A 20,592-nucleotide genomic window follows, 5' to 3' on the forward strand; every position below is an offset into this window, starting at 1 on the left:
CTTTTCAAACTATTAATGATTTTCCAAACTTTTTATTTTGAGTAATGCCCATTTAAAAAAAATTTATAGAAAAGGACTGTGAACACCTGTATACATGTCCCCTAGGTAAATTAGCACATTTGCTTTTTCTGTGTCTATCACAATCACATATGCACATACATTTTGTAGAAACATTTGAAAGTAAGTTGCTTTACTTACCCCTAAATACTAAAACATGTTTTGCCTCAGAATAGTTATAATTCTGCCTAGCTGTGATTATTATCACGTGCAAAGAATTATATGCTGATAAAGTAATGTTATTTAAGACTGGCTGTGGTGGGTCACACCTGTAATCCTAGCACTTTGAAAGGTGAAGGCAGGAGGCTCAGTTGAGCTCAGGAGTTCAGCCTGGGCAACATGGTGAAACACCATCTCTACCAAAAATACAAAAATTAGCTGGGCATGGTAGTGTGCACCTGTGGTCCCAGCTACTTGAGAGTCTCAGGTGGGAGGATCACTTGAGCCAGGAGGCGGAGCATGCAGTGAGCCGAGACTGCCACTGCACTCCACCCTGGGCAACAGAGTGAGACCCTGTCTCAAAAAATAAAAAATAAAGATGTTATTTAATATGCAATGTGTGGTCACTTTTCCTCAGCTGTCCCCAGGTGTGTCATAGAGCTGCCTTTTTTTTTTTTTTTTTTGAGACGGAGTTTCCCTCTGCTACCCAGGCTGGAGTGCAGTGGTGTGATCTCGGCTCACCGCAACCTCCACCTCCTGGGTTCAGGCAATTCTCTTGCCTCAACCTCCTGAGTAGCTTGGATTACAGGCACGCGCCACCGTGCCCAGCTAATTTTTTGTATTTTTAGTAGAGATGGGGTTTCACCATGTTGACCAGGATGGTCTAGATATCTTGACCTCGTGATCCACCCACCTCGGCCTCCCAAAGTGCTGGGATTACAGGCGTGAGCCACCGGTGCCTGGCCCATAGAGCTGCTTTCATTCCCGTCCAAGAGCTTGTGCATTTGGTTCTCTTCAGATGCCTTCATTCTAGACAGTTCCTTGCTTTTTCTGTTTATATTTCAAGAGATTGACTTTTTTTTTTTTTAATTCATTTAAGCGTCTAGGGTGGTTGTATAGAATGTTCTGTAATTTGGGTTTGTCTGATGAGTTCTTCATGGTTACCTAAGAGTCAACCATTTTTGTCCTGAGAGCCGCAGCAGCCTGTGGGGACACATCTGCCTCCACTGCGTCGTGCCAGGCCATCCGGCTGTCCTGTTACTGGGGCTCAGTTCAGTCATTTGGTGAAGGTGGTGCCCACGAGATCTTTCTGTTATAAAGCCACCTTTGTCCCTTTGTTAAATTTATCTGTTACCTGCAGGATGATAATTTGAGACTCTGTGTCTTCTGAATGCCTTTCATTAGCATTCCTTGATGATCCTTGTGTGAATCAGTGATTGTACATTGGTGGCTAGAAAATGGTGATTTCCTAATTTTCACTCCTTCCGTGTTTATTAGATTTTTTTTTTTTGTAACATTTTCTCCCCTGTTGAGTATCAGTATGTGGTTTGTAATGCTTTGACACCTTTTTTCTTTCTGGTGTTCTAATTATCCCAGACTTGGTGAGTGGAGCTCCTTCAGGCTAGTTCCTCTGTCCCTTGGACATGTCCCCATCTATCACTGAGCACTCCCTCGCCTCCTGGTAAGAAATGTTTCTGCCTCACCTTGACCTTCCCTTGCTTCAGATTTGTAATCAACCATTTCTCCAAGAAACATGGATTCCTTTTTAATAGGGAATGGTATTTGGAAATCAAGATCTGGCTGCCAGCTTTGCTCATGATGAACTGAGATGTCATTGCTTTTCGTCCCTTCCAATGGAAAGAGCTAGGAGTCAGGACATAGATTGATGTTTTTAATAAAATTAGAATGCTTCTGTTTTTCAGGGCTTGGTTACACACTTTGTAGAAACTTCCATAGCTTATAGCTCATGCTGAAAAACTCAGGTTCTGGTACCTAAACCGTCCCAGAGATGAGAATTACATCTACTTTTTGTAGTCTTTTCTCTTCCAGAACCCTCCACAGTTAGAATTGTGTATGCTGACAGTATGCAGAATTCACTGACCTTAACATATTTCTGAAAGACGGGCCAGGGTAAAAGAGTGCCGAAACAAAAGGCAGGATTTATCTTTTTATTGAGTAAGCTTGCATTCTGTACTTCAAAAAATGAAGGCACTGAAGTCCTTATTCTCCTGAGGATAAAAAGAGACGTGGGATAAAAAGTCTCTGCCCTGTGACCTAGCAGTGCCTTTGGTGGCAGAACGACAGTCTTGGAAGAGAACATGGAGGGAGTAAGGGAGGCGCTTACTAACTGCCCCGATACTGACAGGGCTTTGGAGAGGTCCGTGCAGCTTCTGAGTTAACTGCTCCTTAGCCTGATACCTTAAATGCCGTCTGCTTGGGCATGCCAAGGTAAAGTGAATGTCTCTGCAAATGAGAGTCTATGTGGATGGATAATTTTACAGGGAATGGAAAGTTTTTAGTGTGGTTTAACTTCAAGGTGAGGCTGCGTGGGTGACGCCTTATGCTGACCACTCTATTTCAAGAATTGGAAGGATGGTGTGTGTATTTTGAAAATGGTCTAGTTCATGTACTGAAATAGGACAGACCCAAGCTCAGGCTACTTCTTAGTAAGTGCTTACTCTGCCCTTTATGTCTCTTAAAAAAGACTCATTTGTTTAAAATCTAAGTCTCCATTTCTTGGTACATCATAGTACTGGAGTGTACAAAGCCAGTTTGTTTTTTTTTTAATAGAGTGCAGTTCAAGTCAGTTTAGCTGGTTTTCAGTGTCAGTATAGAATGGTAGTCAACATTTTTTTCCTAGGAATTGTTCAAGTGTTCAGTACTTAAATTCTTACGGGTTTGAATGGGACTTACTGTGGTGGGGTCTGAGCAGGTGATTAAACTTCTTAAGTGTTGTTTACACAAAGTGCATGAAGAGACAAACACTGCACGATTTTTCAAGATTCTGGCGGTAACAGGATTCAGAATATGTTTGAGTAGAAGAGGGGAGTAGATAAATATAAAGAATATATTTTTAACTTCCACAGTAAGAACATTTAAAAAGCAAATATAATTGGCCACCACATGTGGGTTTTGCATCCTTTCCAAACCATCCTGCACATGACTCTCATATTAATTTTCTGAAAATGTGACTCTGGCCACCTGTTCTCGCTCCTGGAGAGGAGAAGGCCAGGGCCTTCTGTCTGCACCTGGCAAGGCATGGTCTATGCCACGTCCCCATGGGCCACATTGACCCCTGGCCTCACCTCCCACCACTTCCCTCCCCTGGGACTGTGGGTCCCTGCTGCCACCTGAGATTTCCTTGCAGTCGCACTCCTGAGTTCTTTCCTGGAAACGCTCTCTGCCTCACTGACTGTGAACAGACCCTGCCATGTTTTGAGGCCCAGTGTGCGTGCTCCTCTCTCTCGAAGGCTTTCCCCACGCTGCCCTTCCATGCAAAGTGTGTTCTTCCCCGTCTGCCTCCTGGCACTTGCTTATCCTTATGACCCTTATGGATGCCATTGACTCCCTTTACTCTGCTCCCTCCTGTACTGACTAGCGTGGCCCTTTATATGTAGGCAGCTGGTGTGGGGCACATGCTTTTCAGATTGATTTAACCTTGTAACATCATGGAGAGAAACTGAGATACAGACAAGAAAACTGAGGGTGACTTTGAAGGAATTGTTGTAAAAACCCAGGTGGAGGAATTCCTGTGATCCTCCAGTCCCTCTGGGAGCTTCATGACAGCGTTTGTGATCTGTGTATTCTATTCAGAAGGGCCGTCCTGTTGAAGGTAAACATCAGGGAATTTCTGCCAGAAAGGATATAATTTCAGTATGATGCTGCTCTGAAACCACTTGTGCCTGTCAGAAGTAAAATCAAAGCCGTTTCTGCCATTTTCATTCATATCGTTAACACCATAAGTTTCTTCCTTAACTCTTTTTGGCTGTGATTAATTTAAGATGGGAATTTATGTCCTCACCCACCCTCTTTTTAGTACAGGTTGAGCGTCTCAAATCTGAAAATCTGAAATCCGAAATGCTCCAGAGCAGAAGCTTTTTGAGCACAAACTTGATGCTCAAAGGAAATGCCCACTGGGGCATTTTGGATTTGGATTTGAGATGCTTGACCAGTAAGTATAATGCAAATATTCCAAAATCTGAAAAAAAAAAAAAAAAAAATCTGAAGCACTGTTGGTCCCAGGCATTTTGGAGACGGGGATGCTCAACCCATATGACCTTCCAGAGGAGTGACATCTATCAGCCAAGCAAGAGTCATCCTGCAGTGCCTTCCTTTATTACGGCAGACACTGGACTTCCTTTCTTGAAGCCTAGATTCTTATTACCCTGTGTGCCCCCTCCCTTTTTTTTAAGATGGAGTCTCGATTGTCGCCCAGGTTGACTCCATTTTGGCTCACTGCAGCCTCTGCCTCCCGGGTTCTAGTGATTTTCCCACCTTACCCTCCCAAGTAGCTGGGATTACAGGTGTGTGCCAGCATGTCCAGCTAATTTTTGTGTTATTGGTAGAGATGGGTTTCTTTCTTTTTTTTTTTTTAAGATGGGATTTCACCATGTTGGTCAGGCTGGTCTTGAACTCCCGACCTCAGATGATCCGCCCGCGTTGGCCTCCAAAGTGCTTGGATTACAGGCGTGAGCCACCACGCTCGGCCAAGATGGGGTTTCCACACGTTGGTCAGACTGGTCCCAAACGCCTGGCGTCAAGTTATCTGCCCGTCTTGGCCTCCCAAAGTGCTGGGATTACAGGTGTGAGCCACTGCGCCCGGCCTTATTACCCTATGTCCTATAGTTTCCTGTTCACATGCACTGTGAGCTATTGGATTTTTTTTTTAATTTGGGACAAGGTCTCACTCTGTTGCCCAGCCTGGAGTGCAGTGGTACAATCACAGGTCACTGCAGCCTGTACCTCCCAGGCTCAGGTGATCCTCCCATGTCAGCCCCCAGAGAGTAGCTGGAATTACAGCCTTGTACCACCACACCTGGCTAATTTCTATATTTTTTGTAGAGATTGGGTTTTGTCATGTTGCCTAGGCTGGTCTCAAACTCTTGGGCTCAAGTGATCTGCACGCCTGGGCCTCTGGATTGCTTAGGTTTTAACGTGAATTCTGCAGTGTCTTTAGTTTGGTAATCTTTGTAGATTGTTACAGAGTAAATTAAATTATTCACAAAGAATAATGTTGAATAACTTAATTATTCACAAGGAATCATATTGAAAGATCCCCTGTGTTCTTTACTCCACTTCCCCCAGTAATAACATCTTGCAAAGCTGCATGCACCATCACGATCAGAATGTTGCCGTGCGTGCGGTCAAGATGCAGCGTGTTTCCCAGGCTCTCTCCTGTGGCCCTCTTGCAGCCACACCTGCTTCCCCCCATCCCCATCCCTTCCTCAGCCCCTGGCCACCACTCACCTGTTTATGGTTTCTATACTTTTGTCTTTTCAAGAATGTTACGCAAATGGAATCATACAGTATGTAAGGGCTGAGGCTTTTTTTTTTTAGCTTAGCATAATTCTCCCACGATTCATCTAGTTCCTTGCATGCATCAATAGTTCATTCCTTTTTTTTGCTGAGAGCATTCTGTGGTGTGGATGCACCACAGTTTGTTTAGCCTTGCGCACGAAGGACATCTCTGAGTGGTTTCCAGTTTTTGACTATTATGAGTAATGCTGCTATGAATGTTTATATGTAGGGTTTTGTGTGAACGTAAGCTTTCATTTCTCTGGGATAAATGCCCAGGAGTGCGGTTGTTGGGCTGTATACTGTTTTGTGTTTAGGTTTTAAGAAGATACCTGTTTTCTAGAGGTGTTGCACCATTTTACATTCCTACCAGTGTTTTGTAAGGGATTCATTTCTTTCACGTCCTGATCAGCATTTGGTGGTGTCCCTGTTTTTTATTTTAGCCATTCTGACAGTTGTATAGTGATACCTCTTTGTGATTTTAATTTGGATTTCCCTAATGGCCCCTTTCTCTAATGAGCATCTGTGCTTATTTGTCATCTGTATGTCCTCTTAGGTGAGATGTCTGTTCCTGTCTCTTGCCCATTTTCTAATTGGACTTTTTAAAACTCTCTGAGTTTTGTTTTGTTTTGTTTATTTTTTTGATCATGGTAAAAGTACAAGAAATTTATTATCTTAACCATTTGTTAAGTTCAGTCGTGCGTCAAAAGACAAAATTACAACAAATTTAATGTAGGGATCTTAATTGGCTTTTGTGATCCCAGAATCAGGCAACACCTCATTCTGTAGAATTCTGTAAAACAGAATGAGTGCTCTCATGAGCTGAGCAGAGGAAGTTGGCTTCGTAGACAGAAAAAGGGTGAGGAAAGCAGACACAGAGAACAGAGAGCAGATAGGTGGTTTCAGAGGGGGGACTTCTTTATCAGGCTGGCCCAAACTGGCCCATTTGGGGATTTGCTGTTCTCTCTCTCTCCTGATTTCTTGGAAAGTCAGATAAGCAGCTTACTTTTGGCTTGGTGGTGTGGAGCTTAGCAAGAGGGCCTCCATTTTGGTTTGGTCTGCTGGGCCTGGTGCGGGACCTCAGTTCAAACCAGTGTTCTCCTGGCTCACTATATTTATGTTAAGTTTTGAGAGTCCTTTATGTGTTCTAGGCACTAGTCCTTTGTCAGGCATGTGGTTTGTAAATACTTCCTCCCATTCTGTAGCTTGTTTTTTCATCCTCCTAACAGGGTCTTTAGCTGAGCAAATGTTCTTAACGTTGATGAAGTTCCTTTTATGTATTTTTCCTCCTGTGGATTGTGATTTGGGTGTCACCTCTAAGAACTCTGCCTAGCCCAGGATCCCAAAGATTTTCTATTTTTTTTCCCTAAAAGTTTTAGTTTTATGTTTTTCATTTAGGTCCCTGACCCATTTTGAGTTCATTTTTCTGTAAGGTGTGGGGTTTAGGTCAAGATTCATTGTTGTTGTTGTTGTTGTTGTTGTTATTGCTTTTGTGGATGTGTAATTGCTGCAGCAACCTGTTGAAAAGGCTGGCCTCCTCTCTTTCCCCCACTGCTTTCACATCTTTGTTGAAAATAGTTGGGGTTCCCTGGCAAAGCTGCAGATATTTAAAAAAAAATCAGTTGGGTGTATTTGTTTGGGTCTATTTCCAGGTTCCATATTTTGTCCCATTGATCTGTATGTCAGTTACCCCTCTGCTAATACTGGATGGTCTTGATGACCATAATTATATAGTTAGCCTTAATACCAAGGTGACTGATTCCTCCCAGTTTATTCATCTTTTTCAAAATTGTTTTTCCAAGTTGTTCTAGATCCTTTGTCTTTCCATATAAATTTTAAAACAATCTTGTCTAAAGCTACTAAAAAATCCTGCTGGGGTTTTGTGAGGAATGGTGTTAGTAATGGAGGGGATTGAGATCGTTACTGGGTTGAATCTTCCAATCAATCCATGGACATTGAGTGTCTTTTTCTTCTTTAGTGAAAGCTTCAGATGTGAAGACAGACGGTTGTGGTGCTGGCTGCTGCCATGCACTGAGAGATGCGGTTCCAGGGAGAACATGCTCAGGCAGGATATCAGGTTGTGTCTTGGCTCACTTCTGCTTTGTTGGTTTTTAAACGTATAGGCCTATGAAAGGAGGTTCCCTACGTGTCCCTTGATTCCGATGTTCGTGGGCAGTGACACTGTGAATGAATTCAAGAGTGAAGATGGGGCTATTCACGTCATCGAAAGGCGCTGCAAGCTGGATGTGGATGCGCCCCGGCTGCTGAAGAAGGTAACGCATGGAAACGATGTCTTGGAGGGCGGGCCCCGAAGACAGCATGAAATTCGGCTACAGCTTCTGTGTAACTGGCTGTTATTAATAAACACTTTTTCTCTTTATTTCTTTTTTTTTAAAGATCGCAGGAGTTGATTTTGTTTATTTTGTCCAGAAAAACTCACTGAATTCTCGGGAACGTACATTGCACATCGAGGCTCATAATGAAACATTTTCCAATCGGGTCATCATTAACGAGCATTGCTGCTACACCGTGAGTAACCTGTCATTTGGTGGAAGATGTTCTGCTGACGCAGGACTTCTGGAGATTGTTTGATCACCATTTTAAACAGTGCATCTTGTTGTCTTAGAGGGTAGTTCTTTGTTAGATTTTGTTGCTCACTTCTCGTGTAGGAGGGAAGGGTAGCAGGTCCGGTCTCCTGCAGTGGATTATGTTGTTGTGGCAGTTAAGGCGGTCGAGTGATGCCGTCAGACAGAGTCTCACTCTCTTGCCAGGCTGGAGTGCAGTGGCGTGATCTCGGCTCACTGCAGCCTCTGCCTCCCAGGTTCAAGTGATCTTCTTGCCTTAGCCTCCAGAGTAGCTGGGATCACAGGCACGCACCACCACACCCGGCTCAATTTTTGTATTTTTAGTAGAGACAGGGTTTCACCATATTGGCCAGGCTGGTCTGGAACTCCTGACCTCACGTGATCTGCCCCTTGGTCTCCTGTTGATTTGTTTTTAAATATTACTTTCTTTTTCTTTTATTTATTTATTTTTGAGACAGAGTTTTACTCATTGCCCAGGCTGGAGTGCAGTGGCACAATCTCAGTTCACTGCAGCCTCCACCTTCCAGGCCTAAGTGATCCTCCTGCTTCAGCCTCCCAAGTAGCTGCACCTATAGGCACATGCCACCATGCCTGGCCAATTTTTGTTTTTTTTGTTTTTTTTGTAGAGATGAGGTCCTGCTCTTTGCTCAGGCTGGTCTCAAACTCCTGGACTCAAGCAATCCGCCCACGTTAGCCTCCCAAAGTGTTGGGATTATAGGTGTGAACCACCATGCCTGACCCTCACCCCTGGTTCTTTTAGCCTGCTCCAAGTTTTCTTTTTTCAACAGCACTTACTTGTATTTAATTTTCTTACATACTGTGTTTCTGGCTAATTGTCTTCCCTGTTAGACTGTTGAACGCTTCCAAGACCAGTACCTTTTGGTTCATAATGGAAGACTGTTCAGTGAGTATGTTGAATGAATGAATGAACCAAAAATGAAAATAGGCAGGGCATGGTGGCTCACGCCTGTAATCCCAGCACTTTGGGAGGCTGAGGTGGATGGATCACGAGGTCAGGAGATCGAGACCATCCTGACCAATATGGTGAAACTCCATCTCTACTAAAAACATGAAAATTAGGTGGGCGTGGTGGGTGCCTGTAATCCCAGCTACTTGGGAGGCTGAGGCAGGAGAATCGCTCTGGGAGGCAGAGGTTGCAGTGAGCCAAGATTGCACCAATGCACTCCAGCCTGATGACACAGCAAGATTCCGTCTCAAAAAAAAAAAACGAAGATCTCCTTTTATAGTAATCTTTGAAATGTTTTTGAACAATTACTTGGATCTCTTCATGATTTAGAACGTGACTTCGGTCCTGATTTTGAACATGATTTTGGCATTTTTCCGTCTGCTGTCTATATGGTAGTAGCATTGTTAGTAAAGTAAGTGTTTCTTCTGGTTACTGGTTAAACTAAGGAGCAGACAAGTGACATTCTGTTGTCAGTACAGTCAGTGAGAGTGCTTTCTCTTTATCTGCAGGTTCACCCTGAAAATGAAGATTGGACCTGTTTTGAGCAGTCTGCAAGTTTAGATATTAAATCTTTCTTTGGTTTTGAAAGTACAGTGGAAAAAATTGCAATGAAACAATATACCAGCAACATTAAAAAAGTGAGTATATTTTGGGATTTTTATGGCAGGGGTGGGCAGGATTCTCTGAGATGACCTGTCTTTTTGGAAGGCTGGGGATTGGTTAGCGAGAGATAGGCAGCATTTCTTGGGTGGAGACTCTGTGATCCCTACCCCCGGCCTCATCTTTGGGTATAGGGGTTCAGGTTGTGCTGGCTGCTAATGGACAAAGGAGGTACCTGTAGCTCCAGCCATGGCACTCTCTGCTTGGGATTGCGGAGAGAGGTGGAAACTGGAGAGAGGCAGCAGCAACTGGCGTACAGCGCCCAGGCCTTGCTGCAGGGTCGGGAGGAGGTCTGGGTCCTGGGGAAGGGCTTGCCGGGCAGGCTGCCCCCCTTGGATTATTACTTCTTCCAAGGGAGACCTTCCCTTCTCGTTTTTGTGCTGTTGCTCATCCATTGTTACGGAATTGTGGTTTTGAAATGTATTGGTGTGGGATTATGGAGTGGTTTTTGAAGGCTCATTTTCAGGGTACTGCATTGGAAAGAATTTGAATTGAGACGTAAATCATATATTGAGTACAAGTACCATAAATCAGCATTTAAAAATAGTCATATAAAAATTCCATTTCCTAAACCTTGGAAAAGAGTAAGTGAAATAAAAACACAAAAGCATTTGGCTTTTTTTTCCTGTTTATTTTATAGCAATACAGATTTATTGGTGTTTTAAAACTTGTGAGGGACTGGGTGCAATGGCTCATGCCTGTAATCCCAGTACTTTGGGAGGCTGAGGTGGGCAAATGCTTGAGTCCAGGAGTTCAAGACCAGCTGGGGCAACATTGTGAAACCCCGTCTTTACAAAGAATACAAAAATTAGCCAGGTTTGGTGGCACATGCCTGTAGTCCCAGCTACTGGGGAGGCTGAGGTAGGAGGGTGGCTTGAGTCCAGGAGGTTGAGGCCACAGTGAGCTGTGATCATGCCTCTGCACTCCAGCCTGGGCCACAAAGCGAGACCCTGTCTCAATAAAAAAGCTTGTGAGGTTCACCATCCTCTGTTGGCTAGAAAAAAAAGACAAATCTTGGGAGGGATGAATAATTTGTGTGTTGAATATATACTCACCTTTAAACTGGTTTTGTTGTAAAGGGAAAGGAAATCATTGAATACTACCTTCACCAGTTGGAAGAAGAAGGCATAACCTTTGTGCCCCGTTGGACTCCGCCTTCCATCACACCCTCTTCAGAGACATCTTCATCCTCCTGCAAGAAACAAGCAGCGTCCATGGCCGTCGTCATCCCAGATGCTGCCCTCAAGGAGGGGCTAAGTGGCGATGCCCTCAGCAGCCCCAGCGCACCTGAGCCCGTGGTGGGCACCCCTGATGGTGGGTCTGGGGGGGCTTCATCCTGAGAACAAAGCTGGGGAAACCTGCCTTGCCATTTTCTCTCTGTTTGCTTTGCCCGTTCTTTGGGACATTAGATAACTCACAAAGAAAAGACCCATCTCTTGTTTCTGGCCCTTATCCTCTAGCCTTTATAAACATTCATTTTACTTTTTCTTAGAGTTTTTGTTAATAGGGAAAAGCGGTTATATCAAATTATTATTTTATTGATACCAGAAGGTGTTTGTTAGTTTAAGAGAGGGGGTCTCACTATGTTGCTCAGGATGATTTTGAACTCTTGGGCTCAAGCAGTCCTTCCACCTCGGCCTCCTAAGGTGCTGAGATTATAGGCATGAGCCACCATGCCCGATCTAAGGAAGGTGTTTTTCTTTTTTCTTTCTTTTTTTTGAGATGGAGGCTAGAGTGCAGTGGTGCAATCTTGGCTCACTGCAACCTCCGCCTTCCAGGTTCAACTGATTCTCCTGCCTCAGCCTCCCAAGTAGCTGGGACTCCAGGCATGTGCCACCATGTCCAGCTAATTTTTTAATATTTTTAGTAGAGATGGGGTTTCACCATGATGGCCAGGCTGGTCTTGAACTCCTGACCTTGTGATCCACCCACCTTGGCCTCTCAGAGTGCTAGGATTACAGGCATGAGCTCCCGTGCCCAGCCCATACCTGGCTAATTTTTAAAATTTTTTGTAGAGGTGGTCTCACTATGTAGCCCAAGCTGGGTGTTTATTTTTCTGTACATTTTTCTCTACAGCCAAACTGTGCCATTTGTGAGATTTCAACAAATGATGGGGGTGGGCAGATGGTTTGGCAATATATTTTATTTTTTAACTTGGGAATTTTTGTTATACTTACTTTGCTGTCTCATTCGTCTAGTTTATTTTACCTTATCAGGAAAAAAGTTTCTTATGTTATTATTTTTTTTGAGGCAGAGTTTCACTCTGTTGCCCAGGCTGGAGTACAGTGGTGCCATCTTGGCTCACTGCAACCTCTGCCTCCTGAGTTCAGTGAGTCTCCTGCCTCAGCCTCCTGAGTAGCTGGGATTACAGGCATGCACCACCACACTTGGCTAATTTTTGTATTCCTGACCTCAGGTGATCTGCCTGCCTCAGCCTCCTGAGTAGTTGGGATTACTGGCGTGAGCCACCAGATTTCTTACATTCTTGAACACAGTAGCTCTATTCAAAATAGATTTAGATTTGCTTGTTTTTTTGTTTTTTCTTAAATTTTATATCTTGTAAGTTCTTTTTGTGTTACGTTTCTCTTAGAACTAAAACAGTCATTAATATCTGTTATAGCCATGAGTAGTATTGTGATTGGCAATAGAGGTAACTCAGCGGTAATCAGGGAAAGAGGAGTGAGTCAGAAAGTTTACCTGTGGCTTAGTCAGTGACTTCTCTCAAAACCTGTCCCTGAAGTCCCCTAGGGATCTGGTTTACTTCTGCCATCTGCGGTTTCATTTGCCTCTAGACTCTAGGGCCACATGTTAACTCCACTGAGCAGAAGGACTTTGGGAGCCTAAAGCTTTTTGTGTAAATCAATGTCGTTTACATTCCAGACAAACTAGATGCCGACTACATCAAGAGATACTTGGGCGATTTGACTCCACTGCAGGAGAGCTGCCTCATTAGACTTCGCCAGTGGCTCCAGGAGACCCACAAGGGCAAAGTGAGTGTTGGCTCCACGCCCAGCGTGCAGGGCCGGGGCTATGTGAAATCATGGAACTCTTCCTGCCCATAGTCACCCGTCTTCCACAGCCATTGTTTCTTCCAGTCTAGAAGTCATTGAATGTGTGTCTCTGTGGAATCTGCGTCCTTAAGCTAGTGATAACGCATGATTAACTGCATGGTTTTAGACTTTACAGAGCAAGGTCTGGCTTACAGACGGTGTCAAGTTAGAGAGCAACATTGTGTTCCAAGTATTCATACATTCAGATTTTCAGAAGCTGTGAAAAGAGTTCAGAGATGTATCAGAGATGAGAGAAGTTTTCAGGATTTTAGTGAAATTTCAGCCTCATAAGGGTGTAGATTTTTATAAGCCTTACATAGTGAGCAGAGCCTGGTGTGTGTCTAGCGAGTTGTTGACATCATCTAGTAAAGGGAAACTAGGCATTGCGTGTATTTGGCCTGATCTCTAATTCTGTCAGTCTGGTTACTCGAGACCAAATCACTGAGTACATTTAACACCAGTCATCGAGAAAACACTGCATTCATGATGGCTACTGTTTGCTGTATACTTACCATTATTAGACACTGTTTTAAGGTCTTTATTCAGTCCTTTCAGCAGCTCTCTCTGGTCCTATTTTTTTCCCTGGTTTTACATGTGAGAAAACTGGGGCACAGAGAAGTGAACTAACTTGCCTGAGGTCTCACAGCTAGCGAGTGGTGGGATCAGGATTTGAACCCAGGCCATTTTGTTTTGGAAGCTACATTCTTAACCACGATCATAACTGTAGTCCTTTCTGAGTGAAGATGATGCCACATCAGTAGGCCACATGCTTTTGAGTTATTTCCCAGGAGTTGGGGTTGTGAGTAGCTCATGCTCCCACTCCCTTCTTGTTCTCCTCGTGGACCAGCCTCTGAGTTGATAAGCACACGGCCACGGATGAAGACACTTAGTCCATGTGACACTAAGAACATGGCCTTGGCCTTGTTCTTTATTCAGGGAAGCCGGCCTGTTGATTGAGTGTTGGAATCTGGAGAAGATTCCTGTATTAGTTAGCAACACCGCCACATTACGAAAGCCCAACATGCTTTTTTGTATCCTGACTTTTTCTTTAATCTGTGGTTTTCGTTTTTAATTATCTTAAGTCTTATGATCACTCATAATTTTTAACTTTGTGTGTATCTCCTCTAATCTTTCTAATGAGTCGGCAAAAGCACCATTGCCAATCACATAGATGCGTGGTAGTTCCACCGTTTTATGTTTTAGAATTTTGTATTTTATAGAGCCGCTCTGTCACCCTGGCTGGAGTGTAGTGGTGCAGTCTTGACGCACTGCAGCATCTGCCTCCCGGGTTCAGGCTGTTCTCCTGCCTCAGCCTCTGGAGAGCTGGGATTAGCTCTGCCACCATTTCTGGCTGACTTTTGTATTTTTAGTAGAGAACAGGGTTCCACTATGTTGGCCAAGCTGGTCTTGAACTCCTGACCTCAAGTAATCCGCCTACCTTAGCCTCCCAAAATGCTCAGATTATTACAGGTGTAAGAGTCATTGTGTCCAGCCTCAAATGGCTTTTAAAAGACAATGCTAAATTATAACTTAGTCTAACTTAAGTAGTAAAGAATTCAGAAGTAAAGTTTAACTTGCTACATTTCTTGTCATACTGACTTTTTTTTTTTTTTTTTTTGAGATGGAGTCTCGCTCTTCACCAGGCTGGAGTGCAGTGGCATGATCTTGGCTCACTGCAACCTCCGACTCCCTGGTTCAAGTGATTCTCCTGCCTCAGCCTCCCAAGTGGCTGGGATTACAGGCATATGCTACCACATCCAGCTGATTTTTGTATTTTTAGTAGAGATGGGATTTCACCATGTTGGATCTCCTGACCTTGTGATCCATCCACCTCAGCCTTCCAAAGTGTTGGGATTACAGGTGTGAGCCACTGTGCCTGGCTTCTGAATCAGAATTCTTAAAATTCAAAAAACAGAACATAGTGCTTTAAGCAGAAGCCAGCCTTAGTTGAATCAGGATTGCCCAACAAAAATATTCTGATGATTGTTCATGGTCTGAATTCTGGTGTGTGAGATAGATCTATTAAATTATGATACACATTAAAAAGTCATGACAGAGGCCAGGTATGGTGGCTTGCATCTGTAATCCCAGCACTTTGGGAGGCCAAGGCAGGCGGATCACGAGGTCAGGAGGTCGAGACCATCCTGGCCAACATGGTGAAACCCCATCTCTCCTAAAAATACAAAAAAAATAGCTGGGTGTGGTGGCGCACGCCTGTAGTCCCAGCTTCGGGAGGCTGAGGCAGGAGAATTGCTTGAACACAGGAGGCGGAGGTTGCAGTAAGCCAAGATTGCGTCTACAGCCTGGGCAACAATGCGAGACTTTGTCTAAAAAAAAAAAAGTCATGACATTTCGGTTTTGTAATAAACAATGCAATGACCAATTATTATTTATTAGTAGCTTTTTTGAAATAAACTTTCAAGTCTGCCCTTTCTGCCTCCTTCTTAACACCAGTGAAGACCATTTTTGTTCCAGGGATTCTCCAAATAGCCCATCAGCGTGTCCTCACTGCAGGTGATGCCTTTGTTCTTACTGGCATCTGTGTTAGAGTCCAGTGGCCTGACCTGTCTTCCACCCAGAGAGACTGTGGAGATCTGGCCCAGTCTTGTGCTGGCCTCCCTTTTTCATGGTGTGGCACTGGGCACCCTTCGGAACAAAAGTCTTGCCTTTCTCAACATCACCCATGTTTAATTCTCTTTAGTCACTAGCACTACGAGGGTTTCCATTCAGAAGCCAGGTGTCCTGCTCTCACTTTATTCTGACTTTTTATTTTAATGTAGTGTGTATACAGAGAAGTGCACAGAGCATAGTAATTCATAGATCCGATCGTTCATAGAATTGAAGCATTTGGTGTTTAGGGTATCATCTACGCCTTTGCTGTACTTTGCAGAAACCAAAATGGATTACTATAAAGATTATTCAAACTGATAATGCTGATTTTCTCTAGAGTAGTAAGGGAGATTTTTCTGGTACCAGCTCATTTTAAATAGTATAATAATGCAGCTCACTGTTGATTAGAAGTGGGAATTTTAGGCCAGACGTGGTGGCTCATGCCTATAATCCCAACCCGTTGGGAGGCCAAGGTGGGAGGATCGCTTAAGCTCAGGAGTTTGAGACCAGCCTGGGCAACACGGGGAAACCACATCTCTACAAATACAAAAATTAGCTGGGCGTGGTGGCGTGTGCCTGTGGTCCCAACTACTCAGAAGGCTGAGGTGGGAGGATTGCTTAAGCTCTCAAGTTGGGGGCTGCAGTGAGCTGAGATGGTGCTACAACACTCCAGCCTGGGTGACAGAATGCGAGCGCCTGTCTCCCAATGAAAATTGGAAATTTTAGAGTCTTACTCCCTTAGCAACTTTTTTATTAGTGCAATAGTGCGATCTTGGCTCCCTGCAGCCTCCACCTCTCAGGTTCAAGTGATCCTTCCCCTGCCTCAGCCTCCAAGTAGCTGGGATTAAAGGCATGCGCCACCAGTCCTGGCTAATTTTTATATTTTTAGTAGAGATGGGGTTTCATCATATTGGCCAGGCTGGTCTCGAACTCCTAAGCTCAAGTGATCCACCTGCCTTGGCCTCCCAAAGTGCCCTTTACAACTTTTAACGTTGCTTAGAAACATCTTTCTCTCTTAATAGATTCCAAAAGATGAGCATATTCTTCGGTTCTTACGTGCGCGGGATTTTAATATTGACAAAGCCAGAGAGATCATGTGTCAATCTTTGACGTGGCGGAAGCAGCACCAGGTGGACTACATTCTCGATACCTGGACCCCTCCACAGGTCCTTCAGGATTACTACGCAGGAGGCTGGCATCATCACGACAAAGGTACCAGATGGAGTTGAAACTGTCTGTGTTTCCGTCATTGTCTTGCTGTGTCGTTGGAGAGATCCTCTAAGACCTTCTTCCATGGAGTTGAGTGGGGCCCTGCTGAGTGCGGGTTTCTCTTCACTCTGAGAATTGGGCATCTTTTCCCAAGTTGAACAGACTGATGCTCCACTTCACTACAGGCGCACTGGTCCCGCCCTGGGCAGCCAGGAGAGGCCTAAGCCTGCTGCTTCCCTATGGATGCACGCCATCCTTGGGGTGCAGTACAGTTTGTTTTGACCTATTGAAAAGACAGCGCCACAGTGTTAATTAAGGGAATTTTCGATGACTTAAACCCTATGATAGCTGAAAACGGTTCAGCCAGGTTTTCTCCATCAGCAGTGAGCACTTCAGTTCTGCTTTGGGAGTAGGGCGTGGATGATGCACCTCAAATGAAGAGTGATTTAAATGAGAGCCTGAAACACAGTTCCCCCGAATGCCTTCCATACCCTGCCTTGCAGGAAGACCTGCACTGTCAAAAATGCACTCTTTCCTGAGCCAAAGTTTGCCAGCTGGGCAGGGCAGCATTGGAGGCATCAGTGAGAGGGAAGCACCGTGGAACTGGCCCTTCTTCGGGAGTGGGAATTGGAAGCTGGCTTTTAAAAATCTTGTATTCAGATTTTAGTGATCGATGACATGAAAAATAATAGTTTTCTAAAGAAGGAAATGTGAATGCCGTCTGTAGTCATGGAAGTGTCTGGCTAGTCTGATGTTCCCTTGCCATTGAGAATCTGAGCTCTTGGGCAGCCCCAGTTGTTCAAAGTGAGGAGACTGAGCCCCGCCTCTGGGCAGCTTGAGCTGAGCCCCGACTGGGTTCCCCTCATCCCGGCACAGCCTTCTGTTTCCAGGACTCTGCACAGCTACTCTCTCTGTCAGTTGGTTTTTATTTTTCTCGCTTACAACTTTTTGGGGAAGATACTGGACACACACCCCCTACCCCACACAGAAATCAATTGCCGCTTCTAAGAATCACAAAGACCTTCAAGCACACCCAGAACACAGGCGAACTGGCATTTTCCTGTTAAGGGTCTTAGAGTCATATCCTCAGTGTCAGTCAGCTGGGACGGTGCCGGTGCCGATAACCCATTCCTTCCCCTCCCCTGCAGATGGGCGGCCCCTCTACGTGCTCAGGCTGGGGCAGATGGACACCAAAGGCTTGGTGAGAGCGCTCGGGGAGGAGGCCCTGCTGAGATATGTAAGTGCGGGGCCGAGAGACCCCAGGCTCCAGTGTGGCGTCACTGTCTTTTTCTGCCAGCAGGATGGGGGTGTTAACCAGCCTGTTAGAACAAACGTGAATTGCTTTTGTAGTTAGAACTGAAAATATATTAATGTAGTCTTAAAATTTGCAAAGAAGACACAGAAGTTACGGAAGTGTTTCTCTCATTGGCAGCGTCAGTGCAGCAGTCAGAGTCTTCCCCCGAGATGCCTGTGTGGCTGTGGTTCTGTCTTTTCATTCACTCCCACGTGGAATTGCTCTCTCCTGGGATGCCACTCACAACAGACCTCTTGATAGCATTCTCTCCACTGGCCCTTCCTTGACATGCCCTCTTGGCATCTTTCTCTACACCATCCTGAAGGCCCCGCTGACCCATCGTCCCACTGACTCTGGCCAGGCCCTGCTCCGCTGCTGCGGCCAGTGTGTATCTGTGCCTCCCCCTCCCAGAGAAGAAGATGGTCCTTTAATTTGAAAACAAACAAACTTAAAAGGCACATTTATGACCCTGTTACCCTGAAATACGCACTTTTGGCTTTATTTTTTCTTTACTTTTTTGACACAGAGTTTCGCTCTTGTTTCCCAGGCTGGAGTGCAATGGCGTGATCTCAGCTTGCTGCAACCTCTGCCTCCTGGGTTCAAATGATTCTCCTGCCTCAGCCTCCCGAGTAGCTGGGACTACAGGCTGTCACCACACCCGGCTAATTTTTTTGTATTGTTAGTAGAGATGGAGTTTCACCATGTTGGCCAGGCTGGTCTCGAACTCCTGACCTCAGATGATCCACCTGCCTCAACCTCCCAAAGTGCTGGGATTACAGGTGTACGCCACTGCACCCGGCCAGCATTTTTTTTTTAAAGAGACATGGGGTGCAGGGTCTATTCATGGGTGTGATCATCACTCACTGCACCTTCAAACTCCTGTCCTCAAGTGGTTCTCCCATGTCAGCCTCCTGAGTAGCTGGGACTTGTTACAAGCACCACCGCTGAGCCTGGCTTACTGTTGGCGTTCCCTTGTGTATTGCTGTTAGTCTGCCCCCACCGCCATGTGTGTTTATCCACACATGCATATGTTCACACATGAAGATATGGATGGACTTCATCTGCAGGGGAAGGGTTTGTTAATCTGAAACAGAAGATCTCTTGAGCCATGCCTGAAGTCTATGCTAAGACTGCCTTTTCTCTTGGCTGGCATGTGATATTAGAGTGTTTGCACACTCACAGATGCTTATCTGCTGTTCCCATGCCCTTGTTCTGAAGACAGAGCCCCAGTGTGAGGCCCCTGCTCATCCTGTGATTCCTCTGGCCCGCACTTCTCTTTGGATAGCTGTTACCTTTGCTGTACATGACAGTGTTTATTCTCTTTCAAGGGTCACATTTTTTTGTTGGTGGTGATGTGGTTAGTACATGTGAATGTGTAAGAAAACCTACATAGGTCACTTTTTTGGTTTACATACTTACCTGTAAAATGCTGTTTATGTCCCTCTTCTATAGCTGCACGCGTTAGTTTCAGCCTGAGACTAATCATGGGAAATTTTCATCCTCTTCTGTGTGTAGGTTCTCTCCATAAATGAAGAAGGGCTAAGACGATGTGAAGAGAATACAAAAGTCTTTGGTCGGCCTATCAGGTAGATGTGGGATTTTGCTCTTCCTTTCAACTTACTGAGAAAACAAATTAAATATTTCTAGTTGATTTTTGGAAGTAAAATCTGCTTCTTATTTTCCAAGATGCTCTAAAAGGTAGAAAAGAGGTGAACATGTAATAATGCCAGTGGCGAGGGACAAGACAGTCACTGTTTCCTGTCCCAGGCATTGCTGTCCATCAGCCTGGGTGGGTTGGCCTGTCTGCCTGGTTCGTGTGGTCCACATGGGCCTAGGGCTGCACGTCATTTCCTTGTTTTTGCCTCTCCTCCTCACCCAGATGACTCTGTGTTCTGAAACCATGCTTTCAGTTTCAATCCACAGTCCTGAAAATGTTCAGCGATTTAGAGGTTGACATTGGTAAGGGTGTAGATGGTTCACTGGGATATAAGTTCCGTGAGAACAGGGATTTTGAGGGCTCTTTGCTCACTGCTATATTCTCAGCTCCTGAGACTGCTTGCCTCTCGCTGTTGAAGCATAGCTCACTGCAGTTCAGACACAGTATGTGTTAAAATACCAGCTGTGTGCCCTATTGATGGCAGGTTAGGGGGTGGTTTAGCACGTGGAGGACAGCACACTGTGGCTTTGCTTGCCAGCTCACTGAACACATCTGAGAGAGATTTTCATGTGCTGCCAATCAGCCTTGCAGTTTCAGCCTTGGTTTTAACACACTGATCCTGTGTGTTTTGTACAAATAGATATAAACAGAGTTCATGGCACCGTAATTTGAGAAATTGATTATTGTGTATTTGGAAATAGCTGAAAGTGACCAAAAAGGAAAAAAGTCATAAGACACGGTTTACTAAGTGTGCTGCTGTCTGTTGAATGAAACACGTCTCTGCACAACCTGCAGCTCCTGGACCTGCCTGGTGGACTTGGAAGGGCTGAACATGCGCCACTTGTGGAGACCTGGTGTCAAAGCGCTGCTGCGGATCATCGAGGTGGTGGAGGCCAATTACCCTGAGACGCTGGGCCGCCTTCTCATCCTGCGGGCACCCCGGGTGTTTCCTGTGCTCTGGACGCTGGTGGGTTCAGATGCCTTTTGCAGTAACTGTGAGCCATTTGGAAAGCAGATACACATGCATTCATACACACGTCTGTGACCTA

The 20,592-nt window shown here is 45.0% G+C and overlaps 1 protein-coding gene across 6 annotated transcripts in view; it reads left to right on the forward strand.

The window, feature by feature from the left end:
• SEC14L1 (SEC14 like lipid binding 1) overlaps window positions 1-20,592 on the forward strand; it is a 93,191-nt gene that overhangs the window by 32,753 nt on the left and 39,846 nt on the right. For all 6 annotated transcript variants that reach the window (XR_013536020.1, XM_035301882.3, XM_035301884.3 and 3 more), the window contains exons 4-12: window positions 7,635-7,784; window positions 7,909-8,040; window positions 9,573-9,701; window positions 10,803-11,037; window positions 12,604-12,713; window positions 16,406-16,595; window positions 17,741-17,829; window positions 19,402-19,472; window positions 20,339-20,510. Coding sequence is in view for 5 of the 6 variants with exons in the window: in XM_035301882.3 (XP_035157773.1) it covers window positions 7,635-7,784; window positions 7,909-8,040; window positions 9,573-9,701; window positions 10,803-11,037; window positions 12,604-12,713; window positions 16,406-16,595; window positions 17,741-17,829; window positions 19,402-19,472; window positions 20,339-20,510 (1,278 nt within the window). In the remaining variant the exon portion in view is untranslated. The remainder of the gene's footprint in view (window positions 1-7,634; window positions 7,785-7,908; window positions 8,041-9,572; window positions 9,702-10,802; window positions 11,038-12,603; window positions 12,714-16,405; window positions 16,596-17,740; window positions 17,830-19,401; window positions 19,473-20,338; window positions 20,511-20,592) is intronic.

The sequence above is a fragment of the Callithrix jacchus genome, chromosome 5, assembly GCF_049354715.1.
Source record: "Callithrix jacchus isolate 240 chromosome 5, calJac240_pri, whole genome shotgun sequence".
NCBI classification, from domain to species: Eukaryota; Metazoa; Chordata; class Mammalia; order Primates; family Cebidae; genus Callithrix; species Callithrix jacchus.